Source organism: Chinchilla lanigera, unplaced genomic scaffold (genome assembly GCF_000276665.1).
Source record: "Chinchilla lanigera isolate Chin_1 unplaced genomic scaffold, ChiLan1.0 scaffold00152, whole genome shotgun sequence".
NCBI classification, from domain to species: domain Eukaryota; kingdom Metazoa; phylum Chordata; class Mammalia; order Rodentia; family Chinchillidae; genus Chinchilla; species Chinchilla lanigera.
Genome location: NW_004955553.1, coordinates 1517812 through 1534779, shown reverse-complemented (window position 1 = coordinate 1534779; position 16968 = coordinate 1517812). Strand labels below are relative to the sequence as shown.

General features: G+C 44.9%; 1 protein-coding gene across 2 annotated transcripts in view; it reads left to right on the top strand.

Moving 5' to 3' along the window:
* Cd300e (CD300e molecule) overlaps positions 1–16968 on the top strand; it is a 70457-nt gene that overhangs the window by 52576 nt on the left and 913 nt on the right. Inside the window, exons 1-4 of one of the 2 annotated variants that reach the window (XM_005412248.2) lie at positions 5547–5758; positions 9239–9430; positions 15391–15738; positions 16537–16633. In XM_005412248.2, coding sequence (XP_005412305.1) covers positions 9310–9430; positions 15391–15738; positions 16537–16633 — 566 coding nt within the window. In that variant the 5' untranslated portion in view covers positions 5547–5758; positions 9239–9309. Of the gene's footprint in view, positions 1–5546; positions 5759–9238; positions 9431–15390; positions 15739–16536; positions 16634–16968 lie in introns of those variants that run through there. The other variant, XM_013508641.1, reaches the window with a different exon arrangement.

The window sequence follows — 16968 nt, the reverse complement described above, 5'->3', positions numbered from 1 at the left end:
TCTTTCTTTCTTTCTTTCTTTCTTTCTTTCTTTCTTTCTTTCTTTCTTTCTTTCTTTCTTCTTTCTTTCTTTCTGTTTTCTTTTGAGACACAGTCTCACTCTGTAGTTTAGGCTAGTCTAAAATTCAGTATGTAGCCCAGGCTGGCCTTGAACTCACAGCAACCCTCTTGCCTCAGCCTCCTGAGTGCTGGGATCACAGGTGTGTGCTACCATACCTGGCTGATCACTACTTTTCTAGTCTCTGGAGTCTAGAGTTATTGAACTAGCTTGGGCTGAAAGCTCTGGGGCTCCTCTAAGTCTTTAGATTTATTTCCTTCATTGTTATGTGTTCCAAGCTGAAGGGTCATGACCTTCAGAGAACCTGGATTTCACAGGTGTTTTGCCTTTAATGGGCTCTGCAACGTGTGTTACCAAAGGGAGTCAGTGATGGTAAGATGGGGGCGGTGCTCAGTATTGAATTCTGAAGGCAAGGTGCTGAGTGGAGGCTCTGTAAATTCATGGTTCTGAAGTGAGACAGAAGGAGCTGGTAGCCAGGCATGGTGATGCACTGAGGAGGCTGAGGTGGGAGAATCTCCACAAGGTCAGCCTGAAATACATAGCAAGACACTGTCTCAGCAAAAAAACAAGCAAACAAACAAGGACCTGGTATCCATCAAGACAGCCCTAGCTAATGCCTGTGTACAGTGACCCACGCAGTGAGTCAGGGCTCAGGGAGAAAGCCCCACTTGCCACTTTCTTCTCTGCATGGAGGTCTCTGTCTTTGTTCTCCCTGTGGGCTTCAATTCTTGCTTCAGATCCTTGCTAGGTCCCGGGGACCCACTTCCCTCCTTTTTTTCTCTCATGTTGCTATATTCAGTGCAGGACACCAAATCTCACAGAGGCTGTTTCTCTGCTCTTCACCAGCCTCCCATTTTCCCTGAACTCCTACTTTTATTCTGTAGAACTTTACCTTGAATATTTCTCAAGAGGCACATTTTTTAAAAAGATGATATTAGTAACAACAGTTATGGAACATTGCAGCTTGTTGTTACTTCATGCTTCTTTGGCTTCAAACTACACATATTGGCAGATATCTAATTTTTAAAAAACATTTTGGTGCTGAGTTTTCTGAAAAATTTCCCCCCCTTTTTTCTGCCCTCTTCCTGGTGAGTGGAATGAACCCAGGGCCTGTCCACAAAGCTACAGCCCAGCCCTGCTTTTGTCTTTTATTTTGACATAGGGTATAGGTAAGTCAGTAAGTTGCTCTGTCTGGGCTCCAATTTGTAATCTTCCTGCCTCAGCCTCCCAGAGTGCTGGGATTACACCCATGTGTAGCCACGCCCAGTGATGTTTTCCACATCTGGCAGCTACTGTGGAGGCAGAAGGGCTGGGGAAAGGGGAGCTCAGTTCTTCTGCTTCCTCTGCTGACCTCTGAAACTGCTGGTCCTCCTCAGCCCAGGGCACTGTGCTGTGTGAACACATGGAATAGGGGTAGAGGGGACCACCATCCCAAGTCCCCCTCATCCCCACCCTTCGCTTCCTGTCCTGCAGGCCACACTGGGACTCTGTGCTCTTTGTGTGTATGCATGTGTGTGAGTGTGTGTGTGTGTGTGTGTGTGTGTTGTGTTTAAATAGCTTTGTTGAGGTAGAGGTCTTCTATCATACAGTTCACCCATGGAAAGTGTACAATTAAATAGTTTTTAGTACATTCACGGATTATGCAAACTTTACCACATTTAATTTTGGAGGATTTTCATTACCTCAAAAAAGAAATCCTGCAAGTTTTAGCTATCATCCCTCTCCTTCATATTCCCCATAAGCAAATGACCAATCTGCTTTTCTATCTATAGAATTCCCTATTCTGGAATTTCAGATGGATGAAATCATACAGTATGTGATCTTTTGTGGTTAGCTTATTTCACTTAGTACAGTATTTTGAGGTTTCTCCAAGATGTAGCATGTGTGAGTACTCTATTCCTTTTGATGGCTGAATAATATTCCATTGTATGGAGATGCCATATTTTATGTATCTATTGATGGTCATATTTTCTACCTTTTGGTTATTAGGTATTAAGCTGTTACAAATATTGAGGTGAGGATTTTGTGTGGACATTTAGCGCCATTTCTCTTAAACATCTATAAGCATTGTTGGATCCTATGGTAATTCTATGTTGAATTGTTTGAAGAATTGCCAGACTGTTTTTTAAGGCGGATGCTCTCTTTCACATTCCCATAGGCAGTGTCTAAGAGCTCCAGTCTCTCCACATCCTTGCCAACAGTTGTTGTTACTGAACTTATTGAGTGTAGCCATCTTACTGGGTATGAAGTTATAGCTCACTGTGGTTTTGACTTGCATTTTCCTATCACTGAGGTTGCTATCTCTTCTTCTTCTTCTTCTTCTTCTCCCTCTTCTCCTCCTCCTCCTCCTCCTCCTCCTTCTTCTTCTTCTTTTCTTCTTCTTGGTCTTTTTGAGACAGGGTCTTATTATGCAATTCAGGCTGACTTTTTGTTTGTTTGTTTGTTTGTTTTCCAGGACTAGCAATCGAACTCAAGACCTTGCGCTTGCCAGGCAGGCGCTGTGCTGCTGAGCTAAATCCCCAGCCCCCCAGACTGACCTTGAACTCACTTTGTAAGCCAGGCTGGCCTTAAACTTGAATCAGTCCTCCTGCCTCAGCCTCCTGAGTGCTGGGATTACAGGCATGCACCACCACTCCTGGCAGTGCTGTCTGTTCTTATCTTTGGACTTCCCTAGCCTTTACCTCCCCACTGCTGAGGTGGGGTAGACAGCTCTACCTGTAGCCTTAACTTCTAGGCGCTAAACCTCTTCTCTCTGGCAACTTCCCCCAAATGCACATGTTCCAGGTGCTTATGATATTGGTTGCTGGTGCAGCCAGGTTGGGCAGGCAGAACCCTGCAAGTGTCCTGCACTCCACCTGCCGTGGGAGGAATGGGTCTGCACTGTGGTAGACACACCTGATGCTAGTGTCCGTGTCACTCTAAGCCATACTGTGCATTGTCCAGTGGGTGTTCCCCTAGCTGGGACAGTGGCGGTGGGGCGAGGCTTGTGCTTCCTTGGGGAAGGCTGTCTCTTTCTTGGTCTCCTTTATATGCAGATTTCCTCTTCCTTCATTGACTTTTCCCCAAATCCCAAAGGACTATGAGGAAATTGGTGTTTGTGAGCTTGATTAGGTGACCACTGGTTTCAGGGCCTCTTTGAGCCTCTGTTTTCTGTGAAAGTCATGCAGCTTTGTGGGCTGTTAGGTGTAACATGAGTAACACCCAGCCTCCTCTGGCTGTTGCTGCTTAGCCTTGCCCTTTCCTGGAGAGACTTCCATGGGCTTCCGGTCCTGCATCCATGCAGACAGCCTGCTGTGGACTGCAACACTCAAGTTTCCACTTCCAGCAAGAGTTCTACCAGGAAGGGAAGTCTGCCCACCCCACCACCGTACCTCCCCAACCTCTGCAGGAAGGGAGATATATCTGTACTCTAAATTCCAGATGCTTATTTTTATTAATTAAAAAAAAGAAAAAGGTTTACATTTTTCTGAGAATTAATTTCAACATTTGCAATATAAACATAATCATACTAACAATAATTACTTATGTATAAGTCAGGAAGAGTAACTGATTTCATTTTCTACTGTCATTTCCTTTATAGATGATCTTCCTTAAACCTAGTCTTCATCTGGATTGGTTTCAAAACATATTTGAATGCTGTTTTGTTTCTTTTTCATTCTTTTTAAATGAAAGAATAAATGGATGGTGCACTTGGAGTGCTTGCATTTTTGTAGTGACTTTCTGTTTTTCTTATGAAGTGTAGTGTTCTTGAGCATTGATTTTTGTATATGTACATGTGTGTAACTGCGCATACATACATTTAATTGCAAGATAAATCATATGTAGAGAAGAGTGTATAGAACATCTGCACATAGTTTACAGAGCAATTGCAAAGCAAATGCTTACATAACAGTCAATGAGGTCAAGAAACAGAATGCTATAAGCCGAGTGTGGAGGGGCAGGCCTGTAATCCCAGCAATCAGGAGGCTGAGCCAGGAGGATCGCTATGAGTTTGAGACCTCCCTGGGCGACATAGTGAGTTCAAGTTCAGCCTGAATTACATAGTGAATCCTGCCTAAAAAAAAAAACCAGAAAAAGAAAAAGAAACTGAATGTTGCTAGTATCCCAGAAATCCCCTCCCTGCTCACACCCTCCCACCTCACCAGAGGTATCCATTACTCCAGCATTTGTGATATTCATTAGTATTCTGCACTATACATGAGATGCACCCACTTTGTATGTATAATTCAATGAGCTTTTGAGAATACCTGTGTGTACAATACTGCAATCAAGACATAGGATATTTCTAATTACCTCCGAAAGTATCCGTCTGCTTCTTTATAGACAATTCCCCTCTCTAGGCAACCACTGACCTGATTTCTATCACCTGTATATTAATTTCATCTGTTTTAGAGCTTTTTCTTGATATACATCCCTAAGTATTATAGTTTAGTAATGGCTGTTTTGGGACTTTGTATAAATGATATCCTACTCTAGGTACTGTCTTATAGATTTGCTTCTTAGTGTTGTCCCTGAGATTCAGCATGTTTCAGCTGTAATCTATCCATTTGCATTGCTGAACGTGATGAATAGATGTCATTGCGTGAATATACCACAGTGCATGTATTTTATCATTGATAAGCATTTGAAGTACTGCCAGTTTGCTGTTGCGAACAGGTTATATTCTGTGCTTGTAATAAAAGAATTTGTTAGCAAGTTAATCATTTGCCTGTTCCTTCTTAGATCCAAATGCTTGGATGCTCTCTCTCTCCCTTCCTCCTTCCCCACCCTTTTTTCTCCTCTTCCTTCCTTTATCTCTCATCTGTCTACACACCCACCTGCAGTACTACACAAATTGGATATTGTACTATTGGATAATTAGGATCTTTCAAGTTTTCCAGTAATGTATGCACATTTTCAATTTTTTCTTAGACTAGGTAATGAAAAGAGGAATCTCTGGGCCAAAAGAAAGGACAGTTTAAGAGTTCTTCACACTCACTGCTAAGTAGCCTGCCTCTATGAGAATTACCTTAAAAAATCATAGCTCATTTGGGAAAACTGATAATTTTGTTGTGTTGATATACCTAAGTGTTTGATTATCTGTGGGGTTAAACTTTTTTCCTTCCAATATTAGCCCTTTGTATGTCTTCTTTGGAGAATTGTGCTTTCACAGTCTGCCAATTTTTCCTCCAGGGTTTTAGTATGTTTCACTTTGATTTGTATAGGCTCTTTCTATTTTTGGCTTTCTTCTTTTTGTCCTGGGGATTGAATCCAGGCCTTCACACTGAGCTACATCTCCAGCCCCCACTTTATTTTTTTGTTTTGGGTGGGATCTTGCTTAATTACCAAGTTGCCAGTCTGGCCCACCACTACAGACTTTTTTTGGGCATTTAGTTTACTTTTCCCAATTTCATTGTTTGTCTTTTTTCTACACCCAAATGGTCTTAATTTTATGTAACTGTCTCTGTTCTTGATTTTCAAGTGTTTTGAGCACCTCTCTGATATCCTAGGGTCTGCCAATGACAGCGACAGATTTACCAGCAGATCTGCCTCTCACCCTCTGAAGAACCTTGCTGGTTCTGCTTCCAAAAACACCAAGATCTGCACATCTTGGCAGATCTTTGCCACCATTCATGTCCCCCCACCATGACGCTGGATGACTGTAGAACCTCTGGACTCATCTGCCTGCTTCCCATCCCAAGTCTGATCTGCCCTTTGCCCAGTGAGTGATTATTTTCCTCTGTAAACCAGAACACACACTGCCTGAAAAGTTTCAGTGCTTCTCTTTTAATTCAGACCCCTTCCTGAACCTCCTGAGGCCCCTTTCAGCACCTTCTGGCCCTCTCCCCTTGGCTGACCTACCTGCAGGCTCATTGGGTTCTCCCCTGTCTCCAGAACACACCAAATGCTTCACCATCCTGGTACGGTGCCCGTGCTAGTGCCCTGCCTGGAGCACTTTTCCTTTAACTCAGGGTTTCCCTGCGTTGGCACTGTTTGGGGCTGGGTTGGCCTTTGTTGTAGGGGCTATCCTGCGTGCTGTAGAGAGTGTAGTAGCATCGTGGCCCTCCACCCACTAGATGCCACAAGCACCCTACTCAGTTGTAACAGCTAAAAATGTCTCAGGATGTTGCCAGGTATCACCAGACAGAAACTATTTCCTTGACTGAGACCACTGCTTCAGTGCTTCAGAGGGTAGCACAGTCTCGTCCTTTGGGTCTCAGCCTGAACCTTACTTCTTCTGAGCTTTTCCTGGTAACCCTTAGGCATATTGCTGTCTAATGCTTTCAGAGCAACCTTCATGATCTGTATATGTCCTTTTTCTGCATTTGTTTACTACAAGCAGCTGTATAAATGGGAGATGAGGGAGCAGATTCTGGATCCAGGCCGTCTGGATCCTCAAGTTCCAGTTCCATCGCCAACCAGCTGTAAGGCCTTCCACATGTTGTCCTCTGTGCACCTCAGTCTCCTTGTCTTTACACGGGATAACAGAAATTTTACCTCACAGGGATGTTTGAAAGATGACCTGAAAGAAGCTGAGATTAACTCTTAACGATGATAATGGCCCTTAATAAGTGCTGTGCAGCTATTAGCTGTCAATATGCTGTCAATTCTTTTGCTAAAACTCAGGGTCTATGAGATCAAGGACTTTTCTTCCTGGTTTGTTCTCATATTCCCCGATTTCCTGATAGTCTGGCACACAGTAGGCACCTAATAGGTATTTATTGAGTGACTGAATAAATCAGAAAATAGGCCACTGCTCACTCTGTCTTGAGGATGATAGTGGAACCAAGGTCAATGGCCCGCGCTTAGAGCTGTGGCCTCTTTGGGCTGGTTGAGCACAAACTCTGGACCCCAAGCCCTGTGGCTGGAGGTGGGCAGAGCTGGTGAGTTTGAGATGAATCCCTGAGGAGAGGGGCAGCAGGAGCAGCCATGGGGCCTGAGCCCTGTGCTGGACTCAGGCCTGGCCTAGTGGCCATCCTGTTCTAAAGGCGCTGGTCAGGTGGCTCCAGGCCCTGTCCTTGGTTAGATACAGGATATGAGGAAATTTTATATTTTGGACAGAAACAGGTTGGGTTATCTTCTCTGCTGGGAGGATGCGAACACTGAGTCCTCAGGACCGAGAGGGGCCTGGGGCTTCCCTAGACCCAGTCTTTATCTCCAACTCTGCCATTTCTTCTCTTCCTTGGACATCTAGGCTCCCTTCCCTCATGGAGGCCCACCTGACTCTCCTCTCCTCCTCAGCCACAGCCTTCAGCTCACCTGGGACAGCAGCAGCCTCTTTCCTGCAGACATGCAGCTCCTGAGGAGCAAGTTTCTCCTGCTTCTGTTCTTGAAAATGGGCCACTTGTCCCACTATTGGTAGAAACATACTCTAAGTCTCTATAAATTGGCTAATGCAGGAATAGTTTTCTATATACATCAAATGCATCTCTCAGCTACCCCCTTTCTTTTTGAATTGCTCCCCTTTTCCACGCTCTACAACTTTTTGGATTATATCTGGGGTAAACTTGAAGATAATAAGAGTGGTCTTTTACCTTGCTGATTTCTCTTTTCCACCAAGAAGAGCATTTCCGGAGCTCAGGAAAATTTGGGGCAGCATCTCTACAGCTGCCAAGAGTGGGAAGTGAAGTTTGGGCTGTGGGTGCTCCGCTGGTGAAGGGAGAGAAGAAGGTTGCTGTTTGGTTTTTGCTGGATGGGAGGTCATGGGATAGGCTGAGGTTTGGTCATGCTGACTTTGAGGTACCATTGAATCCAGGGTGAGTGTACTGAGGTACAGGGTCAGTACACATCTGGGGCAGGTGATGGAGACACTAGAGAGGGAATCTCAGAGGTGGCTGGAGGAGTGGTAAGAGCTGCTGCTAAGAGGAACAGGAGAAGTCTACATCCAGAGAAAACAATGACCTTGGATGTCACAATTCTATGCAGTATTCTTATAGGAGACTGTTTTTTTTTTGGTACCGGGGATTGAACCCAGGACCTTGCACTTGCCAGGCAGGCTTTTGTGCCACTGAGCTATATCCCCGGCCTTTTTTTTTTTTTCCGGTACCGGGAATCAAACTCATGACCTCACGCTTGCCAGGCAGGCACTGTCCCACTGAGCTAAATCCCCAGCCCCTGGGAGACTCTTTAATGGCTCATGGATCCAGGGAGCCAAGATGCCTTGACACCCCATGAACCCACCAATGGGATTGCACATGCCTGTGTTCCACGGTTGCAGTGACCACTGTGGACCTGAGCTGTTGGCAGGACTAGCACAAACCTGAGGCACTGGCTTCTGTCCCAAGTAGCTGTTTGGATACCAGCCCCTTTCCTCCTAAAGCCAAAAGTCACTTCTTCCAGTCTCTTCTAGCCTTTTGGTGCCAGATCCTGTTCATGTCATGCTCTTCAGTTCCTTGTATTATTCTAGCATGTGGGTGTTCCCTTTCCTGAACTTGCCCTCAGTTATGTATTAAAATTTGGGGGCTTGCATATTATAGGGCATTTCTCTTTGGAGTCTGAGTCTTTATTCACTAAATCTACTATAACACAGATTTTAGACTTTCTTATTGGCACCCCTGGGAGATAAGAATTGTTACTTTGCTCCATTTTACAGATGAAGACACTGAAGATCACAGTGTCTTAGCAATAATCTCAAGAGCACATTGTTAGTAAATGGTGGAAATGGGATTTGAGTTGCTGCGACTCTGGGATCTATGCTCTTAACTATGACCTTGATTCTGAGTAAGAGTCATACAGTAAGAATCATAGGCACAGAATATAATTGGAGGAAGTTAGAAAGTTGGGTCTGGAGCCCAAGAAGGGTATTGGGATGTTCGGTTGGTGGAAGAGGTCTAAGGTTATCTGATTCACAAATATCCACTGCTCACTCACAACTGTCTATCACCAACAGAATGGTGAGTGGTGAGACTCATGGAGTGCTCATCACACCTGTTGGGGTGGAGGTATTTATGACCCAAGCAGGCAGCCACAAAGAAGGGGTAGCTAGCTACTAACATCAAGGAAATAGTCCTAGACAAGAAGAGGGATGAGAGAGACACAGGCCAAATGGTCTCCTTTGTTGATGCGCTGTGTCTGACTTCTACGAAGGTTCAGAGTGTCATGCAAACATTATATTTTAATTGAGAGAAAATTCAGTAGATTTCTCTCTTTGACCTTAGTCCCTGACGTGTCTCTTGACACTCTTCCTCTTTTGTTAAATTAGGAAGCAGCTAGGAGATTAAAAGAGAAGTAGATGAGAGAAGCACAAAGGAAATTTGAACAAGGAGAAGCTGGATGCCCTGGGCTCTGATATCCATATCTGGATTCCAGCTGGGACCTGGATTTGCTAGGGACAGCAGCCGGGAAGACTGGACCATGTGGCTACCTTCAGCTCTACTTTTTCTCTGCCTCCCAGGTGAGTGGGGCTGTGGCTTTGTGAACCTGGTATTGCAGGGGTGGGATAACAGGTGGCTTGGCTCAAGTCAGAGGTGAGGCACAAGCAGAAGTGGGGAGGAAACATCCATCCATCCATCCATCCCTCCATCCATTTGTACATCCTCTATACATTCAAACATTCAGCCATAGATCCTACAAATAGTTATTAAGCACTATCTGTGTGCTGGGACTGTTGAGGGTGCTACAATTAAGCATAAGTTCTACACTTGAGGAGCTAAAGGTTAAATAAGGCAATCAAGTAACTAAACCACAGTGTGGACTTTGCTATGGTACAAATTCATTGATGTGGTGATAAGAGTGTGTGACGGGGATACTAATTATGCTCTTGGGAGGTTGCAGGGGTTCACCTGGGCTTCATGGGATGAATGATGACCAAGTGGAAAAGAAGTAGTTTACATAACTATGGAGGTGTTAAAGATGACAGAAAGCTTAAGAACTAGAATGGTTCTGTTTTGCCAAAGTTTAGTTTAAAGAGTGTGGAAAGGTTTGTGAGAAAATTCATGAAGAGTCTAGATCACCATCCTTACATCCACTTTAAATCCTTCTGGAATGACAGGAGGTGTGTGTGTGTGAGTAAACAAAACAGTACTCAAATGTTGGACTTTCAGAAAAGAAAATTCTTTACAAAAGACATTTGAAGCTAGGTGTAGTGGCATACATCTATAATCCCAGCACTCAGGAGGCTGAGGCAGGAGGATCACTGCAAGTTTAAAGCCAGCCTGGGCTATGTAGTGAGTTCAAGCCTGAACTACAGAGCAGGACCCTGTTTCACTACTCCTACCAAAAAAAGATGTTTGAAATGAAAACAATGCAGGAAAACACATTTTTCTGTGTGACATAAGTTTAGAATAAAATGTTTTCATGTTTGCAGGTGAGTTTTATGGTCAGGTTCTCTCATAAAGCATAGAAACTGCCTGAAGTGATTACAAGATTCTTCAGAATGGGTGGGTGGAAAAGATAAATTTAGAGGAAGACCCCTCTATGACACTGACTAAAAAGAGTTTTCTTAGCAATAAAATGAGTGGGCTAGATGAACTCCAAGGACTCATAAGGTCTTATAATCTAGATCTTTGGACTCAGAAAGATATTTGAAAGAGATGTATTCTGTTATGCATTGGAGAGCCTCAGACAGTCTTCAATGATGGTGATGATGATGAACAGTTTAGAGGCTACAGTGGGCATTTTGTGAGTAATCATAATTAGCTAAATAGGTAACTAAGGTGGCTGGAACCACCTTAAACCAGTTCACAAGAGCCAGTTATGGGTATGTCTTCCCTTTCTCTGCATCCAGTGGCAATGTAAAATCAGTCATGGAGAGAGTATATACAGCATAGAAATCAGCAAATGAGGACTCCACCTCTCCCTTGCCAATACCAGGTTTACTAGAAAATCAGTGCTTATTTAAATCTGGGTGCTTATGCCACATAAAATTACCTAAATTCCCAATTAAATCAAAGATGGGAACCTTTTGGGAAGGCGGTGTTTATGATCCAAGCAAGCAGTCACAAAGAAGGGGTAGCTAGCTACTAACATCAAGGAAATAGTCCTAGACATGGGTTCATGGGGAGCTGGCTGGTCTCTCCACCCCAAAGTTCACATTTCATCCAAGGGGCATTTGCAACAGACATTCCTCATCTCGCGGGGTTGAATTAAAATTTTGAAATGACTTACAGAGATTTAAATTTCAGTTCTCTTTTTTAATTCCAACTCCTGGGTTCTCCTCTTCTCATGGAGCTGGATTAAAATTTTGAAGCCATTTAGAGCTTTAAATTTCAGGGGCTGGGGATTTAGCTCAGCTGCACAGAGCCTGCCTGGCAAGCACAAGGTCGTGAGTTCAATTCCTGGTACCGGGAAAAAAAAAAAACAAAAAAAAACAACAACAAACAAACTGAAAAAAAAAAGGAGAGATTTAAATTTCAGTTCCTGTGTTTCACCCCAAATCCTCTTTTTCTTCCTCCCCTCTCTGTATGCTGGGTTTTGAAGTCAGGGTCTCATGTACACTAGGTACGTGCTCTTCCACTAAACCACACCCATTGCCCCTCTCTTGCTTTCCTAGGGTTTCCTTCTTCCCATCACACCATCTGAGGTTACAAACACTGTTTGGAAAAATGTGATTGCTTTTTAAGGAGGAGACCCATGAGAGTTATACTGTCAGTCTGAGAATGGAGAGTGAGAAAGAGTTAGAAAAAAAGAAAAGATAATTCCAGAGCAAGGAAGAGAAAGGTGAAGAGGAAGGAAGTGGGTTCTAATATAAAATGAGCAAATGCAGAATTCTTATGGACTATGCATTTTATGTAATTATGTAATTTAATAGCTTGCACTTTCAAGTTGATGACAGAATTTTGTAATACTTTTTACAATTTTATTTTTGATTACTAGATCATAACTGTGCATATTTATTGGACATAATGTGATACTTTGATAAACCCAATACACTCGGTAATACTAAAATCAGTCGTTTGATTTGCGACAATGTGGGTGAACCTGGAGCAGTTTATGTGAAGGAAAGTAAGCCAAGCACAGAATGACAAATACCACACAATTTTGCTGATGTGGAATCTAAAACGACGTTGATGGTGTAATTTAACCCTCTGAGCAACTTTGTGACCTAGACAGAGAAGATAGCATTGTCTGCATTTTACGGACGAGATGGTGAAAGAAGTAGCTTTTGACACAGTAACTAAGTAGAACTGAAAAAGACACCCAGCTCTATCTTTAGCATTAAATTCTTTCCACTCGCTGTGGGAGTGTCTAGGATATAAACCCACAACATCACTCAGGGTCCTTCCTGCTGATCTGTCTACTATTTCTTCTGGTATCTCCAGTCAGAACTGATTGCTGTCCTATGCTCATTAGCTCCCATTAACTTCAAGAAACCAGCGAGCACTCATATAAAAAAATTGCACATATGCATTTTACATAATCTTACCAAGGATTCTCAGGACTATACGAGATCTCATTAAGGTCAGCTAATCTTGCATCCAGATAACCCTTTGGTGGGACAGAGGAAAGTACTCTCGGGATTAGCAGAACTTTCTGTTTTCTTACCATCAGGTTCCCACTGGTCATGACTCATAGTGTCTGTTTATCCTCAGCCCATGCAAGACCCTCTTTCACTTTAGTTTTATGTAATTTAATAAGCAGCCATGAACTCACTAGCCAAACCAAGAATTACAAGGTCACCAACAATTTAAATCCACTTGCTTCTTCTTAGCCCAATCCCATTTCTTCTTTCAAATTCCAGTAATTTGGTATCATTTGTTAACACTTTGTATGAATATTTTCCCCTCATATTTGTGCACTGGATAGAAAATTGGGGAAAGAACCCCTTAAGCCAAATTCTAATTCTGAGTGTCTTCAATTTAAGAAGACACTCATTAAAGGTGCCACCTCCACCTTTTTCTGAAAGCTTGCCTATTCAGATACTTATCTCTGCAAGTGGTTTTAGTTTACATTCCCTTTAGAGGTGGTCTTGTGAGCTGAGCTTTAGATTGATGCTTTTATCCATACTCCATGTCCTACTCCTCAAATTTAAGACTTTACCAGTGACTTCCATATTTTAGAAAGATAAATTCAAGCTGGTACCATTTCAATGAGAATGATGCCTAACAGCAAAATAAGCCGTCATGTAGGCAGAGACCCTTTGATCTGTAGAGTGACTTTTCAGCTTAATTAGGCTTGGAGTTCTATGGAGCACTTTCTGACTTATCCAAGTGATATTCTGCTCCTGCGAATAGACTGATATTTACTTAAAGTGGCTTGAAAAGTTGTTCCTTGAATAAAAGTTTGTGACTCAGAAGGAGCCCAAAGTAGAGATGTTTACTCAGCAGACAAATGGGGAGGGTGCAGCTCAGCCCAGAGGGAGACAATAATAAGTGGCCCTAGTCTCTGGAAGGGATAAAAAGGTCCCTGTAGCCTTCACTGTAGAGAAAGAGAGAGAGACAAAGAGAGACAGAGAGAGACAGAGAGACAGAGAGAGACAGAGAGAGACAGAGAGAGAGAGAGAAAAAAAGAGAGAGAGAGACAGAGAGAGAGAGAAAAAAGAGAGAGAGAGACAGACAGACAGAAAGAGAGAGAGAGAGAGAGAGAGAGAGAGAGAGAGAGAGAGAGAGAGAGAGAGAGGCAGTACTCCCCTCAGGAGCTGTGCAAGCAGGCTGGGATTCCATCTCTCAAGTTCTTGGCTGGATCATGTGTTTTACGCCCTGATAAATTCCCACTCTGAGGAAGTACAGTTCTTAGCTCTATCCAGACTTGCATGGGGACGCTGGAATGCTGAGCCTCAGGCCTGGGTTGGGGGCAGGTGGGAGGCGGTGGTGAGGACCAGTTATCCAACCTTGGGAGGTTTGCAGTGGAGAGACAAACCTTTGGGAAGAATGTACGTGTGGAACAAGGATTTGGAAACAAGACGTGCAGGATCCATGATGAAGAAGATTCTCATAAATTAGGGCAGCACTAGAGATGACTCTCAAGCTTAGAGATGTGGGGCCAGGAGCCACTTGGTGGTCATGAGGGGAGTACAAAGGAGACCCCAAGCAGGGCCCAGCGTGTGGTCGACTGGTGTTGACAAGTTTGGGACAGGGCAGGATGGTGAAAAAGACCTAGCAGCAGTGAGGTTTTTCTCAGCCAAGCTTTGCTGGTGGCCAAGAAGCTGGCCACGGTGGCGCCTCACATGTGGGCACGGGGGCACAGGCAGCAACTCAGTCAAGGTGTATGACAGAGAAATGGAGCTGGGAACAGATGGGAGGGAAGGTATCCAGGGTGGAGAGAGGGGAGGGAAATGAGCAAATGCTGAGAGCCAGGGGCTCCTCCACCCCGAACATACTTCAGATCTAAATAGAATCAGCTCAAGATTGCAATCGTTTCTATGCTCTGCAAATGCCCAAAGCCCTTCCACCAATTCTGCTAAATTTCTGCTAATTTTCCATGGTCACAGCGTATGTGTCTCCTCTCCCTGCTGACTCACGTCAGTGCGGGTGTAAAGCATAACCCTTTCACACACGGATGCGCAAATGCACACACACATATACAGGCCTTCCACAAGCATGCGCGTGTACACACTCAAGTTCTAACCAAGATCTCAGAGTTTCTGAGCACTTGCTCAAGCTGTGTGGAGCTTTGCTGAGATCATATCTCAAAACTGCACAGACTTCCACCACTTGTTGCTGTTCTTTCTTTTTCTCTTTTCTTCCACGTTAGTTTCCTCAATTTTGCCTCCTGGTTTCTAATTCTCCCCATGTGGGGCATATCATCCCCCTTGTTTATAGAGGGCAGCTTCCCCTTTTCCTCTGAATGCACAGTGACAGCTCACACCCCAGCCCAGGGGACTGTGATGGGGAAGCAGCTTGTGCCCAACCCTGTGTAAATAAATCTATCAGGGACTCCTACAGACATAGGCCTTGTTCCCACTTGTAGATTCCTCCTGGAAAGGAGGTAAGGGTAGATCTGGAGGTTTCTTTTTCCTCCTTCAAGTACACACAAAGGTAGAGTAAATCAGAGGTTGTCTTTTAGGGAACAAGCCGGGGTTGCAGAAGATTCCAGAATGTAGAGGCCTTAATCCAAAGGGAAGTGTGTGTGTGACCAGATCTTACGTCCGCAGAGACTGCTGGACTAGGGATGGGCAGGATGGCAGCTCCTCTTTGCTCCCACCTGCAGCGTTATTTAGCCTGATTGTTCCACCCCCTAAGGCTGGGGTCCCTGTATGGTCAGTCAGTGTTCTGTCTCACAGGGGACAAGTTTCTACTCATCCTCCTGGTCACAGCCTCCAGGTTTTTGGCTTAGGTCTTAAGCTCGGGTGTCTCTTCAGGCCCTCCTCCCAGGAGCAGTCACGTCTCCCCAGAGGATTTCCCCTTGAGCTTCAGGCAGGAAGCAGGAGATGGGCCCATCTGCATGGAGATCTGGGACTCATCTTGTGTTTTCCAGGCTGCTTGTCTCTGACGGGACCTGGCTACGTGACTGGCATTGAGGGGACCACTCTGCGTGTGCAGTGTCAGTATGCTGAGGGATACAAAGGGTATAAGAAATACTGGTGCCGGGGAGAGTATGACATAGAATGTAAAAGTATTGTAGAGACCGAAGGAGGAGACGCAGTAAAGCGGAATGGCCGTGTGTCCATCAGAGACTATGAAAATGACCTCACCCTGACAGTGACCATAGAGGATCTGCAACAGTATGATGCTGGAACCTACTGGTGTAAAATTCAGACGTCGTGGATTTTTGATTCATGGTCACGTGACCCTTTGGAGCAGGTGAAGGTATACGTTATCCAAGGTAAGCACGCCCATGGCTCCAGCAGCAGAACTTATGGGACATGACTGATGCAAGGGCAATGAGCTGGGAACACTGAGGTTCTGTACTGAAACATGCCTCTGAGTCTTGTCTCCAGTCTCAGTGGTGTTGGGAGGAGCCCAGGATGTGGGCAGGAGAAGAGGTGGCTGATCCTTCAGCCTGCATAGGCTGGAGTTAGGGGTACAGGTTGCATCAATAGTCTGACACCTGTTGTTCTTGGGTGAAGCCAAGGAGCAACCTGTCAGCTTCTCCAGTATTGCTTTAAAGTAGCCTTAACAGGGGCTGGAGCTTTAGCTCAGCGGCACAGTGCCTGCCTGGCAAGCGTGAGGTTGTGAGTTTGATTCCTGGTACTGGAAACAAACAAACAAACAAACAAAAAATAAAGTAGCCTTAACAGTTCTCTTCTGAAGGGTGCTCAGTGCCCCTCTCACGATCTCTGGCAGGATCCTGGATCCATAGGCTGAGCTGTCTTCTTCCACAGTCCCTCTCTGGGGCTGCTTGTCAGGTGAGGGAGTCCATGGGAAACCTTTGCCCTCTCCCAGGCAGCATCAGATTGGGATGGAAAGACCTGGAGCTTATTGAAGGTGACTGGTGGCCAGTTATGCTAAAGGCTTCTTTGGTCCCTGAGGGGCTCTTCCCAGAAGGTGGTCTGAGTCTGACTTCAGCGATCCTCTGAAACCCTCTGTGAGAGGCTGATTGCATGCACTATCAGATCAAGCAGATGCTTAGCACACAGTGGGGGCAGAGCAGTGGGCTGATGTGTGACCTTATCTCCAACAGCAACAACTACCACCCGGATTCCACTCACAACTCCTGCCTTGCCACTGGTGATCACCAGGCAGAACATCCGCACCGAGGTGTCAACCCTCTATCCACGGTGAGGGTCCAGGGCTCGGAGACAGAGGGAGGGAATCTGCAGCCTGTGGGACCCTGGGTAAGGACTAGGGGTGGTAACACAACACGTCTGGAAAACCTCACTGTTGGCTGTTTTTTTCTTTTTTCTCTTTCTCCAACTCTGGTCTCAACATTCTCTGAGGCTACACATGGTGCTGAGCTAGGGGGTCTGCAGGGACGCAGACTGGTGGCTGGAGGCTGGGTTCCAGAGTGCACAGCCCTTCCCCCAATCCCAATCCTCTCCTCTCCTTCCCCATCCAATTCTAGACTCAGGGTCCTAATCCTGTGGCCCCTTTCAGAGGTCTTTACTCAGCTGGG